The sequence below is a fragment of the Apteryx rowi genome, unplaced genomic scaffold (genome assembly GCF_003343035.1).
Source record: "Apteryx rowi isolate R43461 unplaced genomic scaffold, aptRow1 scaffold_53, whole genome shotgun sequence".
Lineage (NCBI taxonomy): Eukaryota > Metazoa > Chordata > Aves > Apterygiformes > Apterygidae > Apteryx > Apteryx rowi.
The window spans coordinates 3,098,991-3,113,811 of NW_020450794.1; the positions used below are offsets into that span (position 1 = coordinate 3,098,991).

General features: G+C 43.8%; 2 protein-coding genes across 4 annotated transcripts; one reads left to right on the plus strand and one right to left on the minus strand.

Moving 5' to 3' along the window:
- Positions 1-429: 429 nt before the first annotated feature.
- On the minus strand, positions 430-9,207 carry SRSF7 (serine and arginine rich splicing factor 7). Of its 3 annotated transcripts, XM_026080673.1 has the most exons (9): positions 9,097-9,206; positions 8,462-8,642; positions 8,131-8,307; positions 7,155-7,229; positions 6,964-7,065; positions 6,653-6,706; positions 4,385-4,429; positions 3,695-3,730; positions 430-2,432 (listed from the first exon to the last, which is right to left on the minus strand). In XM_026080673.1, the coding sequence occupies exons 1-9, from the start codon at positions 9,116-9,118 to the stop codon at positions 2,378-2,380; spliced, it is 747 nt and encodes a 248-aa protein (XP_025936458.1). In that variant the 5' UTR covers positions 9,119-9,206; the 3' UTR covers positions 430-2,377. The 3 variants fall into 3 exon arrangements, with proteins under 3 accessions (XP_025936458.1, XP_025936459.1, XP_025936460.1); XM_026080674.1 differs by lacking the exon at positions 4,385-4,429; XM_026080675.1 differs by lacking the exons at positions 430-2,432; positions 3,695-3,730; positions 4,385-4,429 and adding an exon at positions 4,444-6,351 and having other exon boundaries at positions 9,097-9,207.
- Positions 9,208-10,495: 1,288 nt separating this feature from the next.
- Positions 10,496-13,567, plus strand: GEMIN6 (gem nuclear organelle associated protein 6). The gene is made up of 3 exons (XM_026080676.1): positions 10,496-10,583; positions 11,195-11,340; positions 12,949-13,567. The coding sequence occupies exons 2-3, from the start codon at positions 11,213-11,215 to the stop codon at positions 13,322-13,324; spliced, it is 504 nt and encodes a 167-aa protein (XP_025936461.1). The 5' UTR covers positions 10,496-10,583; positions 11,195-11,212; the 3' UTR covers positions 13,325-13,567.
- The last annotated feature ends 1,254 nt before the right edge of the window (positions 13,568-14,821 follow it).

Genomic DNA, 14,821 nt, shown 5'->3' on the forward strand with positions numbered 1-14,821 from the left:
TTTCAAAGCGCCCAGGAAGAGCTCTGCGAACGCCTCAGGGAGCTTCTGGTCAACCCCGTCGAACTTAGGCGAGCACTGAAGCTGAGCTGCCAGGTGAGCACCGCTGCTGAGGACAATGGCTCAAGCTGGGGGAGGGAGCAAGGCCACCCAGCGAGATGCTCATTTTTGGTCACCACAGACCCACGAGAGCCCAGATACCAGGAAGGATTTGCCACTGCCCCTTCTCTGTGCCTCAGCTATCGGCCATCCTTCGTAGCAGACCGCAGACACGCAGCCTCTGCCCTCTGGCACAGCCCTGCCTCCTCGCTCCTAGTTTTCTCATCGCTAAGCCTGGGTTTAGCAGAAACCCTGTCCGCTCTGGTAACCCAGGCTCCACCACTCCATTTTCCATAGCATCTCTGGGTACTGAAGAACAGGTACCAGTACAGCTGTAGTGTTAGTCGGCAGGTTTATTGTGGAGTAGGTTTGCCTTAAGAGTACAGAAGAAAAAAAAGCTGATCAAATTCCAGAGCGCTGGTGCAAGCGTACTTCTCATGGGTTATGCTATAAAAYGGGCAGGCAATACACAACCAATAAATAGTCCAAACACAAGTCACAGGCTTTCACTATTTCTGATAAATCATTCCAGGCTGACACGTGTCACCTCCTGCTCTCCCTTTGCAGTTACAGTGGAATTTCATGGACAGGGCCAGAATATTGATCATTGCACCTGGCACATGAAACACTAGTTCCCGTTGCTATGTGCCAATGGAGCGTCCTGACGGACACCAAGCATCGCAACAATCAGGACTAGGCATAAAGGCCAAAAGCTTGGCTTCTTCAAACAGTGCTGCACTATGAGACACTTTCAGAATCTGGACTATTGGCTCATACACTGAAAAAGCTCCATAAAGTCATCTTTGAACAGAAAACCTGTTTTCTGGAAATCATGGGGTACCCAAGATGCTACTGAAGTTAATTTTGTAATTTTTTTTTTTGCTTTTTAAGCATACTCTGTTGTGGTTTACACATTTGAAGCAATCTACCATTACCTATTTCACTAGAAGCCCAAATAGCCCTCATTTTCCATTTCAGTGCTTGTTTAGACAGGCTTGTAAGCTTTATTTTAACACTGAAACTGGCATTTATTTCTGCTAGATATCCCATCACAGTTTAAAAAAAGAAAAAAAAAGTTTGTTTTTCCCTCCACCTACCAATTTTTTTGCTGACAGCCTAACCTTGTTTCCAGTCTTTTGGTGTGATCAGTGTCAACAAAGTGCCTTATCATGCAATTTTTGACTATGGAATGAGTACAGAGTTTGACATACGTATATACAAATCATTAAGCCTTCAGCTATGTATTTGCTGTATGAAACTAGCTTAATCAACAAATTTGACTCCAGAATCTGGGCTGCTTTAAAATTGTACCATTTTCTGTGTAGCAGGTTAAAATTCCTGAGGTTGGCAAGGAGAATCTTTCACTTTAAGGAGGAAAGGTAGAGTGCACTGCAGGAAGACTAATAACAGCTTCCTCTTGCCCCTCAAACACATGTTCAGAAGTTCTTTCAGAAAGTATTGTTTCCTTAGGTCTTCCCTCAAAAAAGGAAAACATGCCTTGAGACATTTTAGGAATTTTTCTTTAAACTAAAAAAAAAAAAAAAAAATGCAAGAAAGGAAAGTAGCAATCACTGAGTTATTAATGATTTGTATTCTGTTTAGATGTTTCTGGAGATGTTATTTATTTTAAATATGCCAGTGTTTTGAATAAAAGCTCATTCTTACATTTTTGGACACTTGGTATCACACTAGTCCAACCACCACAGAGCAAGCATTGCAGAATAAAAAATAAATTGATGAGGGAGAAAAATGAATGCCCTTTAAAGATCATAGAGGAATAAAAAGGGCTTATGTAAATTTTTAACCATCTGCAAACAGAGAAGATGAAATGCAACTTCCATTTCAAAGAAAGCAGAAACTGATCCTATCACCAAAGACCATTCGACAATAAATGGGAGAAGTGACTAGCTTGAGAAGACACTAACATTAGTCATTGCCATTTTAGACATTTTTCATCCACATTACATAGCGCACAGTGAAAGTTACCCAAATGTTAACAGAAGCCGCAGGGTTACTACAGAGAAGTTTTAGTTAAAAATACACATTTTATTTCAATGTGCCAATAAAAAAGTCCCACATTTTCATATCACAGGAAGTTAATTCATACAATAAAAACAGGCCTGCGCTAGTCTATTGGTGCGACTAACTCAGAAGACCCAGATCATGCCAAATTTTCGTTGATATACTCTTCTATCTACATTCTTACATTTACAAAGACACCACAAAATCCCTTATAATGTAAGCAAAATAACTTTCTTCCCAAAAGATTAAGTTCATAACTTTAATCCATTCTTTCAGGACTTGCACTTCTTTGAGGGCTTCCTGATGGTGAACGACTGAAAAGAAAAAAATTCACAGTTAAAACTGCAATAGTGATATGCGATTCACAAATACAGGAAAAAGACGGCAGAAAGATACCCAGCTACTCCAGCACCCTTCAAGTACTGATCATCAATTAAAAAAACCCCCAATCACTATCAACAAAATTAACGGGCTGATTATTTCCACATTAGAAAGAACGTATTTATTTTACTTACRGAAAAAAGAGCATTTGAAAATTTCTGTTTGTAACAATCCTAATAAGAAGCAACTTCTTCATAATTAGCTCTGTTAAACAAAGTCAACCTGGATACTTGCTTTTTCCAATGTAGACTTAAATTTTTGCATTTCTCTACTGTTCTACTGTTTAAATGTGATCAATGTAAAGTAACAAAAAGAGTACTACTGGTACTGGTTTTCAATGTAACCAGGATATTTCTTCACCATTCTGCTACAGGAGGTTGTCAAAACCTCCTGTCACCTATTATGGTGATCACTTTGATATATAATGAGCATTTATGCAAGTCCCATGTGATTGTTTGTGAGGTTAGAGTACATGCAGCAGCATTTTTAAAGGGGGAAAAAACCCCGCAAGTCTAGAAGTTCTACAAGTATGTAAAAATAAAAGCAGCAACTTGCAGGGTAGAAAGCTGACCAAAGTGCAGGACACACTGTGGCAGGACTACAGCTATTCTAAATACCACATATTCCCTCCCTACAAATCCTGAAGTTCAAAGTTGTAAAAACGAGCTATTAATGACTTCAAATTAGGAAAAAAAGTGCTGCTGATTCTGTCATTACATGCAGATACAGAACTATTTACTGACTGGGGGGGAAAAAAACAAAACGGAGTAACAGTAGTAAGAATAAACAGATCAATCTTCCATAACTGACTGCCATGCTAGGTTACTCCACTGTGTCTTCCCCAATCTCACTTAGCCTTTAATGAGACCCAAACCTGATGCTGACATTTATTCTGAGCCTTGGGTTCACTCTTAGACAGTCTCTGTTCAGCAAAACTGGTAGAGAACTGAAATAACATAGCAGCAGTCAAAGGCAAGACATAATATGGCTATGCAACCAATATCTTGGGGGAATGTTTTAAAACAATGGGAGCAATAACCACAATCACATTATTTTTATCAGAGGGATCTTTTCAGCAAAATACCTTTCTAGCATTTCACTATGAGCAGCAATAAGACTCCTCAGCATAGATCACTGCAGATACTAAAATGCCAACTCGACGTACCCTAGGCTATTAGGAGAGAGATCAACATACCTTCTCTTTGGAGATGGTGATCGGGACTTTGATCGACTGTCAAAACAGAATACAATCAATGCAGCTTACAGTTAAAAATGGAACTTATATATTCAAGAAAGTAAACATCTGAGACAACAATGTATTTATCACGGGCAATCGAGCCTGAAGTTCTTTAAAATGGCAAAGTTATCAAATCAGCTTTTACAATAGTGGGAATTCTCAACTGATTTAGACTAATTTTAAGGAACCGTCTTCAGCAGAGAAAACACTGGAAAACAAGGGGARGAACTGAGGTGAGGCTTTGAGACAAGAAACATCATCATAGATCCTTTCAAGTATTTCACTAGCAGCATTAACAAAGCTAATGCCTTTTATCTGATGGATAGTGGAATTTAATAGAATACAGCACAACAAAATCAGTACTGCGATAGAAACCACAAAGAGCTAATGAAAACCAAGAGGTGGGTAAGGAATATATTCCAAAGACCAGCAAGGGAAATTATATAGTCACAGTTGTATCTGAAACAGATCAGCAAGGCACTCATGCTTTGGGTTATTTTTTTCTAAAAGCCCCCAGAGGCAAGYCATAGAATTAACAAACTTCTAAAATACAACTGAAACACTGATCCAAGGACCAGGCTTTGTTAATCATGAAAAAACAATACTGAGTTCTAGATACCACTGCAGGTTTTATCTTTGTATGCTCACCTCTTAGCCGGGGAGCCAGATTTAGATCTGCCATGAGACCTAGACCTACAATAAGAGGAAAAAATACAGCTCAGCMAGGAAGCCAGTAGCATGCCCGTGTTTGAGATAGCAAGATTCACACTAAATGCATAAAAACTGTAATGCTGAACACAGACAGAATCCTGCAAGCTTGCAAGCCTTATGCTGCTAAGTTTTAGAAGAAAGCCTTCTAAATTGATGCTGCACATGTTGCTCAGTACTGTGGCACCAGGCTGATGCCTGATGTTCACTGATGCCAGTGGCAGGAATACATAAAGTTACCCAAGTTCTGGCCAGTATGTTCACAAAACTCATAAAAAGCCATGCTCTAAACTTGCCATTTTTTTTAGGCTTGAGTTACACCTGCCACTATAGTTTAAAATGGCTGCAGGCAGGATGCTCCTATGAATGCCTTCAATTCAATGCATTTAATCTTTTATACGCACTTGCTAAAAATGTTCTTTCAAATCTTAACCATTTTGAAAAGACTGTCAAAAATAACAATCTTTTTGTGATAAGATTGCTGCACCAGAACACTACTAATGTTGCCTACAACAATAGAAATTTTTAATCATCAAAGGAAATGTTTTACTTTTCACATCCAAGGCTTTCCACAGCTACTTCCAGATTTATGCTTTAATGCTGTCAACCCAGCAAACATGATGTAATACTTCAAAGTCTACAGTTTAGTACCATACATTCCTTTGATTCTTCTGTAAAGAACCCATCTTTCAATTGCCTGATACAGAAACGTAATAGTGACTTCATTAGAAATTAAACACCAACATTTTGCCAGTTTTCAGTAATTCCAGTTCTGTAATTTCCTCTACCACGATCACTGGAGGTGCATTTAAAATGAAAGAAGTTTCACAATACAGAGTTTAAAAACTACACTAACAGTATCCTGTACGCTTCAGAAAATCATCCTGGCACTTAAAAAAAAAAAAAAAAGAGAAAGAGAGAGAGAAAATAGTGATAATAAAAAAAATCAAGAGATTTTGCTCTTTGAGAGCCTGTTAACCTTAGCTGTTTTCTGCTCACCACTGTCAGTACATCAGCAATGAGCCAAGGATAAATCATGTTGGAACAACTAGTATTAAGATTCAACATAGTCTAGTGACAGGTAAAGAAGCTGCCTCTGACCAACAAAGGGCACTGCTTCGCTGACTCAGGGAATTTCCCTTCTTTTTTTGCTAGTGTTTGGACTGTTCACACCAGTGTTTCTGCTCTTAACTAATCCATCTCCTGGTCTTCATCTCTCCATTGCCTAAAAAATCCTGTCATTGCTTGATGCTCCACCTTCCCCCCCCTCCTTTCATCACTGAGCACTCCTGGTTTCAAGTGTACACTTTTCCACTTATCCCCCCTTTAGCTAAGGCATCCCTTCATTTTTTTTATTTCTTCACTGTTGACTACTATATTAATTATTTCAAAAAGCAACTATTCAAGCAGAACAGCAGGCCCCAGTATGGCCTGGGAAAAAACCCAAGACCCTATCCTTCACAGCAGGACTTCAATTTACTCTTATTCCCTATGACAGCTCCCAGAAGACATCCAGTCAACACGCRTCAGCCATGCTGTTCTTAACAAGTTTGCAAGCACAGCCTACATTCCTTTACTGTGGAAGGATTAAATCCCATTATTGAAGAGAACAAATGACATGCGGTATTTCTTTAAAATTTGATGGTCATACTGATGGTACATTCGATGGTACAAAATAATTCTCCAAGCTGTTATACCATCTCAAATTTAATTCAACTACCACAAATCAACACACTGTGAATAAACAGTCATGTATTTAAGACAGCTGGAAACAGTCAAACCACTCAGGGCACTAGCAAGTCCTTCAAGACTTGACTGTTTACATATATTTAATGCTTTAAAAACACTACCAGAAAGGTGTTCTAATTTCTGACAAATTACAGAAGGTGTCCACAATCTCAGATGTGCTAAACAAAACAAAAGAAAAGCACTTTTCAGATTAATTCTACATTTGATCGCCACGTCAGTTAAGTTATAATGCAAACCAATCAAAATTGTACTTCTGTTCACTATCAAGGCCCAGATATTGATATGTAAAATAAACATAAAAAGAGAAAGAATAACCTTCTGTACTGTTTTTTACAGCTTCCAACCCATGTATTTGCGGTGAGAACACTCAACTTTTTCTGAGATTTTTAAGATTAGAAAATGTTGACAGATCGTTAAGCAACTGTTACTAAGTATCCTCTGTCGCTGCAGAGATCTTACCTGCTTCGTGGCCACGTAACAGATCTGGATCTAGACCTGGATCTTGATCTAGACCTGAATTAAAAATTAAAAACATAACAAGATCAAAGAATGCAACTCAACTAGAAGTGATGACTGTTACAAAACTACTTAGATTAATATCTACRTATTGAGTGTAAAATCTGCATGATTGCTAAATATTTTAGACATCAAAATTCATCATGGGACATGTAGTTGTTTTGAAGTATCAAAAAGTAATCAGATCACCATGCCTATAACTTTATTCAGAATTATCAATAACTTTTTAAAGCATTCTTAGCCTGACTAATTACCTTGATCTCTTCAAGGAACCCGATCGGGATCGGCGGGGAGAGACAGATCTAGACCTACGAGGAGAAATGGACCGGGACCTGCGATAGGAAGCTGACCTGGACCTGCAAAAAAGTATTTAAAAATGAATGATGAAATTGTAGCTCCTTCCTGAGAAAAAATATATAATAATAAAAGACAAACTTAAGCATACCTCCTACCACGACTACGACTGCGTGACCGAGAATACCTCCTTCCTCGGGACCTTGAACGGGATCGAGACCGGGACCTAGTTTTAGGTTAGAGAAAACAGGTATCAGGAAACAGCCGCAGCAATCGGTGCACGTGAACCTCTGCTGAAGTCAAAACTTTCAGACAACTAAAGAAAATAAAAAAAAAACAAACACTAGCATCTGTCAGTTGGAAAAATGTCTGGGCCTACTTGTCTTGAGCATTTTTACTACCTAGAAAAATGTTAAAAGCTGAATTACATTGCAGAATTACATTAGAATAGAAAACACTGTAATGCGTATTTAAAATAAACCTTGCAAGTTTGCAGGTCGACCCTCTTTGGCCCAAGGTCTAGCAGATCTAGACGATCTAGAAGTATCTATAGCCGATCGCTGCATCTAGGTGTTCTCTTCAATCTAACGACGATCAAACTGACAGCCCAATGAGCCAGGGTGAGGCTTGATTGACGCAAGAAGATTTTTCTAGGTGGGAATGTGGTCAATCTGGTGTTCCTCTTTCTAAACCGGAGGGGGGGCCCCAATTGAAAGCCAAATTTACTGTTATGGCGATCACCGTCTCAAATTTTCTGCCCTTAAAGAATAAGGTGAAGCTACGTGTAGATGGCTCGAGGGGATCTGGCCTCTTATGCTGATCACCTCAAGGTCTAGGAGGATCTTAAGTGTCGGATTTGCAAGGCGCCTCAGCATGAAATCTTAAGGCTCGTGACATTCTGAATCAAGGCGACTGACTCAAACGAAGAAACCTGAAAGGTTTTGACCAGGTTGATTATTAAGATATTAACATTCGATAGAAATATCAACAAATTGTAATATACGCCTATACATTTATTCTAGCTTTAAAGTTAAAAGAAAACTGGCGTAACATTCTCTTCTTTGCTAACAAGAGCTACACAAGAGTTAACTGGTGAAACAACCCAGCCACTCCGGTCCCATACGTACCTGCTCCTCCTTCGGCGACTATAGCGATGGCAATCATAAGCATAGTGGCCTTTCTCGCCACACTCATAGCATCTGTCATTAGGGTCAAAGGGGCGCCGCGCCGGAGGCCTGTCATAGCGGGAGCGACGAGGCATCCCTGTTGACACTTCCACTCTAACCCTGGAGCCACAAATCACCCTGGAACAAATCCACAACAGCTATAAGTTAACTTACTGTTTGCCCGTTTAAGGCAGAACTATACAAAAGAAAAGAACCAGACAGAAAATGCCGTTTCTTTCTCTCTCTGGTTTTAAATAGATGCAGCTCTACAGACATCCGAATACACACGTACTTGCCATCGAGTCCACGGACAGCATCCTCCGCATCCCTCGGGTCTTCAAACTCCACGAAGGCAAACCCCGGCGGGTTCCTCGCGATCCACACGGTTCGCAGCGGCCCATAGTAACTGAAGGCTCTCTCCAGCTCTCCTTTGCCTGCGCCCGTGCCCAGGTTCCCCACGTAGACCTTGGTCTCTGCCGGGAGCGAGGCCCGTGTCAGCGCCGAGGCCCGTGTCAGCGCCGCGGCCCGGCGCTGCCGCGCGGCCCCGGCACGAGGCGCTGCCGCGCGCGCGCCCGCCGCCCCTCCCCCGCCGGCGCCGCCATCTTTGACACCGCCTCCATTTTGGTGCGCTCCCGCCGCCGCGCTTTCCCTGCCCGCAGCCCCCCAGCCCCCCTAGGTCCATCCTTCGCCGGATCGGCGGCTACGGCGCCTCCCGGCCCCGCGGCGGCGGCAGCCGCTTCCCTCTTCTTCCCGCCGCCATCTTCTCCCAGAGCCGTCTGCCCGCAACAACGGCCGCCCCCTCGCCTCTCCCCATCCCGCACCTCAGCCCCACGCCAGCGATCCCTGCCCGCCGCCGACACACACGCGGCGGCGCCAGCCCCCCGACTCCGCGCCCGGCTGCCCCGCAGCGCCCGCCGCCCCCCGTACCGTAGCGCCCGTAGCGCGACATCTTCCCGGCTGCAGGCCGGGCCCCGCGCGCGACCCCTTATATAGAGGGAGCCGCCGCCGCCGCAGCTGCGCGCCGCGCCCCAACCGCCGCACGCCGGGGCGGGGCGGGNCGGGGGCGGGGCGGGCAGCGGTTGCCACGGCGACGGCGGGGGGAGGGCCGCGGCCGTTGGCGCCTGAGGCGGGAGAAGGAAGGGGCTCAGGGGCCGGTGGCGGCGCTTCCGTGCCCATCGCGGCCTGGGGAGTCGCCACAGCCGGCCCCCTTCACCGCTGCGACGCGGGGCCGGTCCTGCAGTGCTTATTTACCACCTCAAGCCCACCAAGAGCTTCCGTTAGCGGTTAAGAGCTGGGAGTGGCGCTGCTTGGGACCCCGGCCCGGCCGGGGCTCGTGGGGGAGCGCTGGAGTAACGGGCCTCTGCCCTGGCGGGAGTCTGTCATGCAGGGCCGTGAAACTCTACCGCCTATATATATACATATATATACACACACGTGCACACACACAATTATGCTCCTACTTTCCATTGCTTTTCTTTCAAACATTTCTTACTGTGCTGCTTTGCTCTTATAGTGAAAGCGATCAGATTTGCTAATCCCTGCTTTCTAATAAACTACAACTTTGAAAGAAAGCAATAACTGAATGCTGTAGCATGCATCATTCACGAATAATCCCTACCACACTGTCCAAATTGAATTGAATCTTCACAGAAAAAAAAAAAGGATATTGCCTCCTTAAACCTGGAAAATAAGGCTTTATACCTCACATTTTTATACTTTTTTTTTTTCCTGCTTGGATCACAAAATCATCACATGTTTTCACTTAAACTACTGAAATGATGCAAGCTTGTTTGCTTCATCCATGGGAAGTTTTTCATTAGTAGCCTAAAAATAAAGCAGCTTTCTTGAAAAAAAATTAAGTTTCTCAACCTTACAGTTGCACAGGAAAGCTTGTAAAGACAATTCACTGACAACCCAAAAACTCAAAACCAGAGAGTAAATATATTGATATATTTTATATAGTAGATACAGCACACGTCTGTACATATTTATGCACACAGATTGCTTGGAAGGGCTTYGACCATGATTTTGCATACTGAGTTAGCAATCCCACAGTACTAAYAGGACAATCAGCAAACTGAGATGATTTTAAGTGGGGCAGAAGGCAGAAAACCAGGTGTGTTAAATGCTACACCACACACCTCGTTTTGGAATTTGACCCATCTCGTGTGTGTGTTAAAAAAATATATATATATATATTTGTTTATATACACACGTATATTTATAAAACACCCCAGATGTGGGCATTTCTCTGCCTCAGAAGCCTCCTGTTTTGTGCTTAACAAAATAAGGACGAAGGGGAGGGTGTTTCCGAGCAGCAGGAAGTGGCGGGCCGCGCTAGGGAGTGTGGGCCCTGGCCGAGCTCACACCCGCCCTTCGCGGGCTCGGGAGCGAGCAGCCASGAGCCCCGGTCGGTGAGTGGGAATGTGGGTGCAGGGCCTGGGGGCCCCAGGAGCCCAGCTGGGCTGCTGCAGTGGGGGGAGCAGGGCTGCCCCCCTGGCCGTGCCCAGCGCCCTGCTCGTCCCTTGCTTGCTGCTTYGGCTGGGAGCAGGTAGGGACTGTGGGATGGCGGCTTTGCCAGGGATGAAGGCAGAGCACGAGGGGGCTGGATAACGCCCTGCCASAACTGTAGAAGGGCTTGGAGGCAAGCGATGTCCCAGTGTACAGAGTGAAGGCAGTAATTTTCTGCCCTCCAGGGGCAGTGATCCTGAAGGTTTCGTGAGACAACACAACGGCAGAGACACTAACGACAGTGTTTAATGCTAACTAACTAGAGTGTTTAAAGTATTAAGTTAGCAGAACAATGATTTTTGAAGCCTCCCTGTGTGCCTTTAAAAACAAATGAACTGAGAGGAAACTCTAGAGAATTGCAGTAATATGCAAAAATACGTCAGTGAATGTTTGTGTTTAAAAAAAGAAAACAGGTGAATGGAAGATGGCTACCTGGAGACAAACTTAGTTCTAATGTGAAGGCTCAGAGCAGGGAGATTCATTACTTCTGCTAATTGCTCTGGCTGTTTCCTAGGTTCTAAATGTAGGAAATATGAATGACTGGCAAAGGAAAAGCCCTCTAGACTGGCAAACGTATGTGAACAAACAAGTGAAAGTTGCAGCAGCTGAGAAACACGAATATGAAGGATGGGTCTTAACAGTTGACCCAGTTTCTGCCAAGTAAGTACCAAAGCTTTTGTTTCCRTAAAACTAAGAGATAACAAGTTTTTCATGAAGAGAAAAGAGGATCCCAAGCCTGAGGCAAACTTGCTTGGAGCAAAAACCGCACTGAGGCTCTGTGCCATCTTTTTTTAATTGGCAGGACTTAAGAGAAAGGGATATTGCAGGTGATAAGGCCAGTTCACCTAAAGCCAAACTGATCTTGTTCACAGGACCGATAATTTGGGAGAGCAGGTAATACCTATGAGCTTCTTTGCTCTGGACTTGTGCTGACTTTACTGTGGATCTGGGACCTGTACTTTAAATGCTGCTCCCACATTTAGGACTGCTTTTAATAATATACCAAGCCCTGCCTCACAAAGAGGCCAGGAATGCTTTTAATACGTTAGGTGTTACTGAAATCCTTGTCCTCTGTTGAGCTCTCATGTCAATGCCCTGCTTTCCCCTCCACCCAGATACTAACGGGGATATAGTGCCTGCTTTGGGGCTTTGGACAGGTACAGAAAGTGGTACCCACAGGTCCCTGTATCTCAAGTAATAGGAAAACAAGGTTTGAAAGGGTGCACCAGGAAATAGGTTGAAATTTGGCTCCTTGCTTGCCTTTTTGGTTGCAAACATGTCTAACATGAGCATAAGATGAACATTAGAAACTCTAAAACATCCAGTCCCTTGATTCTGTTTTAAAAGAATTGGTTGCTGCTTCAACTCTGGAGTAGCTCTGATACTCTAATCTCTTGGGGTTGCTTGTGCTTGTTGGTGAGAACAGTCTGTGCATCTGTGAGTAATTCTGGGGATGGCCCAGGCTAAATCAAGGCATGTTTCATGGGATGTTTCCCCCAAAATTGTTTACTCAGTCAATGGTGRCAACAGTAGATTAGCAAAGTGCTGGCATCAAATTCAGGAATTTTTCTTCCCACAAGAGGAAGAAGATGTTTTCTGTCCTCTTCCTTGATTTATGTGGAAGAGATCCTAGAAATATAAGGAGTTGCTTTCCTACCTGTACTTTGGAATTTCTGGGATCTAGGTGCCTTTGGGAAAAGACCAAGCAAGAGCCTTAAGCTGCTACAACAGGTCATTACCTCTCAGTCCAAGCCTGAACCTGCTGTGGTGTGTTCCCATTGTAATACTCAGAAGCTGGCAATACTCATTAAAAAAAATAATATTAATTACTTTAGTAATGATCAATTAATCATTAAAAGGTCCTGATGCTACGTTGTTAGCTGCCACCATTGCCTTCAGCACTCAAGTGTCCAATGTATGAAGGTACTGTTGTTTTTGAAAGTTGGAAGACTTAGGGTGCTTTTGCAAAGCTGCCCCAAAATATTTGGATTCCCAGCCCTGGTTTTGACACATACTTTACTTTTTTTTAACATAAAGTTCTGCTGGATAGGACCTAGAGCAGTTCTATAGTCAGGGCCAGAAGTTACCCCCAAAAACTCACACTTTCAGCATTGAATGGGTATGATATGTTTTTCAAGAAAATTGCTGGGTACTCAATATTGCCTACAAATCTGGGCTACACTGAGCACTTACCTCCAAGATTCTTGGCCTGTGTTTCTCAATCTTCAGTTAACTATACTCAATAATATATCCTTCTTTTCTTGGCAGTATTGTCCTTGCAAGCTTTCCAGAGAAGGAAAAGGTGGTAATTTCAGTCGTCTTGGGCCATGCTATCCAGGAGGTCGAAATACTTAAAGAAGGGGATGATGAAATGGAGAAACGACTTTCTCGCTTGTTCATGCCTGAAGAGAGCAAAGCTTACAGCCCAGAAGAGCTGGAAAAGAGGAAGAACAACTTGAAGACTTGGCTAGAAACAAATCACATCCCTGTAACAGAGCAAGGTGAATCAGGAAGAACGCTATGTGTGGCAGGTGTATTAACTGTTGACCCACCGTACAGCYCAGAGGAGTGCAGCAGCTCCAATGAGATTATTCTGTCTCGGGTTCAAAGCTTGATACAGGGCTATCTTGAAAAACAACCGTGATGTCTGCTGTTCAAAGCATTTATATTTAGGCATGGGTCTACATGTCCCGTTTTAAGAACTATCCTGGATATCTATATTCACTATATGCAAAACTGCTGGGTTTAGGTGTTTTTGTTGAGTGTTGTATACTAAGAAAAGGATGAAACAAGCAGTATAAACTAAAAGCAGGAAGCATTTTACAMATACTATTCTTTTTATTAAAAGCAAGCATTGGATAATAATTAAACTGATATATACTTATGAGCAGTTTTTGTGACAGTATCATGAAAGATCAAATGAGAGAAATTTAAGCTGTGTTTTCCTCTGCCTTTAAAATTAATTTCGTCCCATTTTCTAGTGGTGTAGGCACATTTAAATGAACTGCTTGCCATGATTTTTTTTTTCCAGAAAGAGAATAGCTGGAACAAAAAGATGACTAAACTATTTAAGTTTCTTTGTGGTACTTGGAACTTCCCAACCCAGATGCAAAATTTGTTCTGATTTTTTTTTTTCCCCACAGCAGTTCTCCTGTTTTAAAACATGAACTGTAATACAGGACCAGATTTTGTAACRTTATTAGGCAAGGTAAGCAGGATTAAAAAACATCATTTCCTTTCTAAATTTGCTATTTTAGAGTAACGGTGGTTGGAAGACCTTTGTTCCTTACAAAGAGAATTTTCTTGAAATTCAGTAAGTTTTTTTTTTCCTTAATGTTTTGGTGCTGCTAGATTATACCATTGCCACAACAAACAATGCAAAAATCATTATGTGATTATTCCAGAGATGATTAACCCAGACAGGAAGTTTTTACGCCCTTTGTTTCACGAGTGTCTGGGTATGCTGAKTTGTTATGTATTATTACTAAATAGCACCAAAGGCTGCGTTGTTGTGTGCACAGATGCATTTGGAAAGTCTATCTGCTCCTTGTTAACAAAAGGCCCCCATTTGCGCTCTGGTTCTTTTAAAATTACTCCAGATCAGTCAGGTTCAGGCTGATTGTGCTTAAAATAACCCCCCCTCAGCCGCTGGTATTCTCCTGTGCCCACCGCCTGAAAGGACTGACAGGAAAGGCATGTCGACTCGCGGATGCCTCAGCTGCTTTTCTGGACGAGCGCGTGCGGAGGCGCCCTAGCTCCGGGGCACCGGAGGCCAGGCGGGACGCAGCCAGGCCGCGTCCCTCTCCTCAGGGGACGCAAGGAGAGCTGCAGGCTGCCTCCCTAAGCGCAGGTGACGCACCATCTTACCTCCTGGCTGGGCAGAAGGACGCCGGTACGCGCGCCCGCCGCCCCCGGTCCTGGCTGGGCCGCGGAGGGGCCAGGGTCAAGCTACCGGCCCGGTCCGGCGGCGGGGCCCGCCGCAGCCGGCTCCCTCAGGAGAGCCGCCCGGCGGGGCGCCGGGGAGGGAGCCCGGCGGGCCGGGAGCCGCCCTGCAGCCGGTTGCGGCGCGGGGCCGAGCCCCGACGGGTGCTCCCCGGAGGGGGACCTGGGGCACCTCCCGCCGACGGCGGCCCCGCTGCAA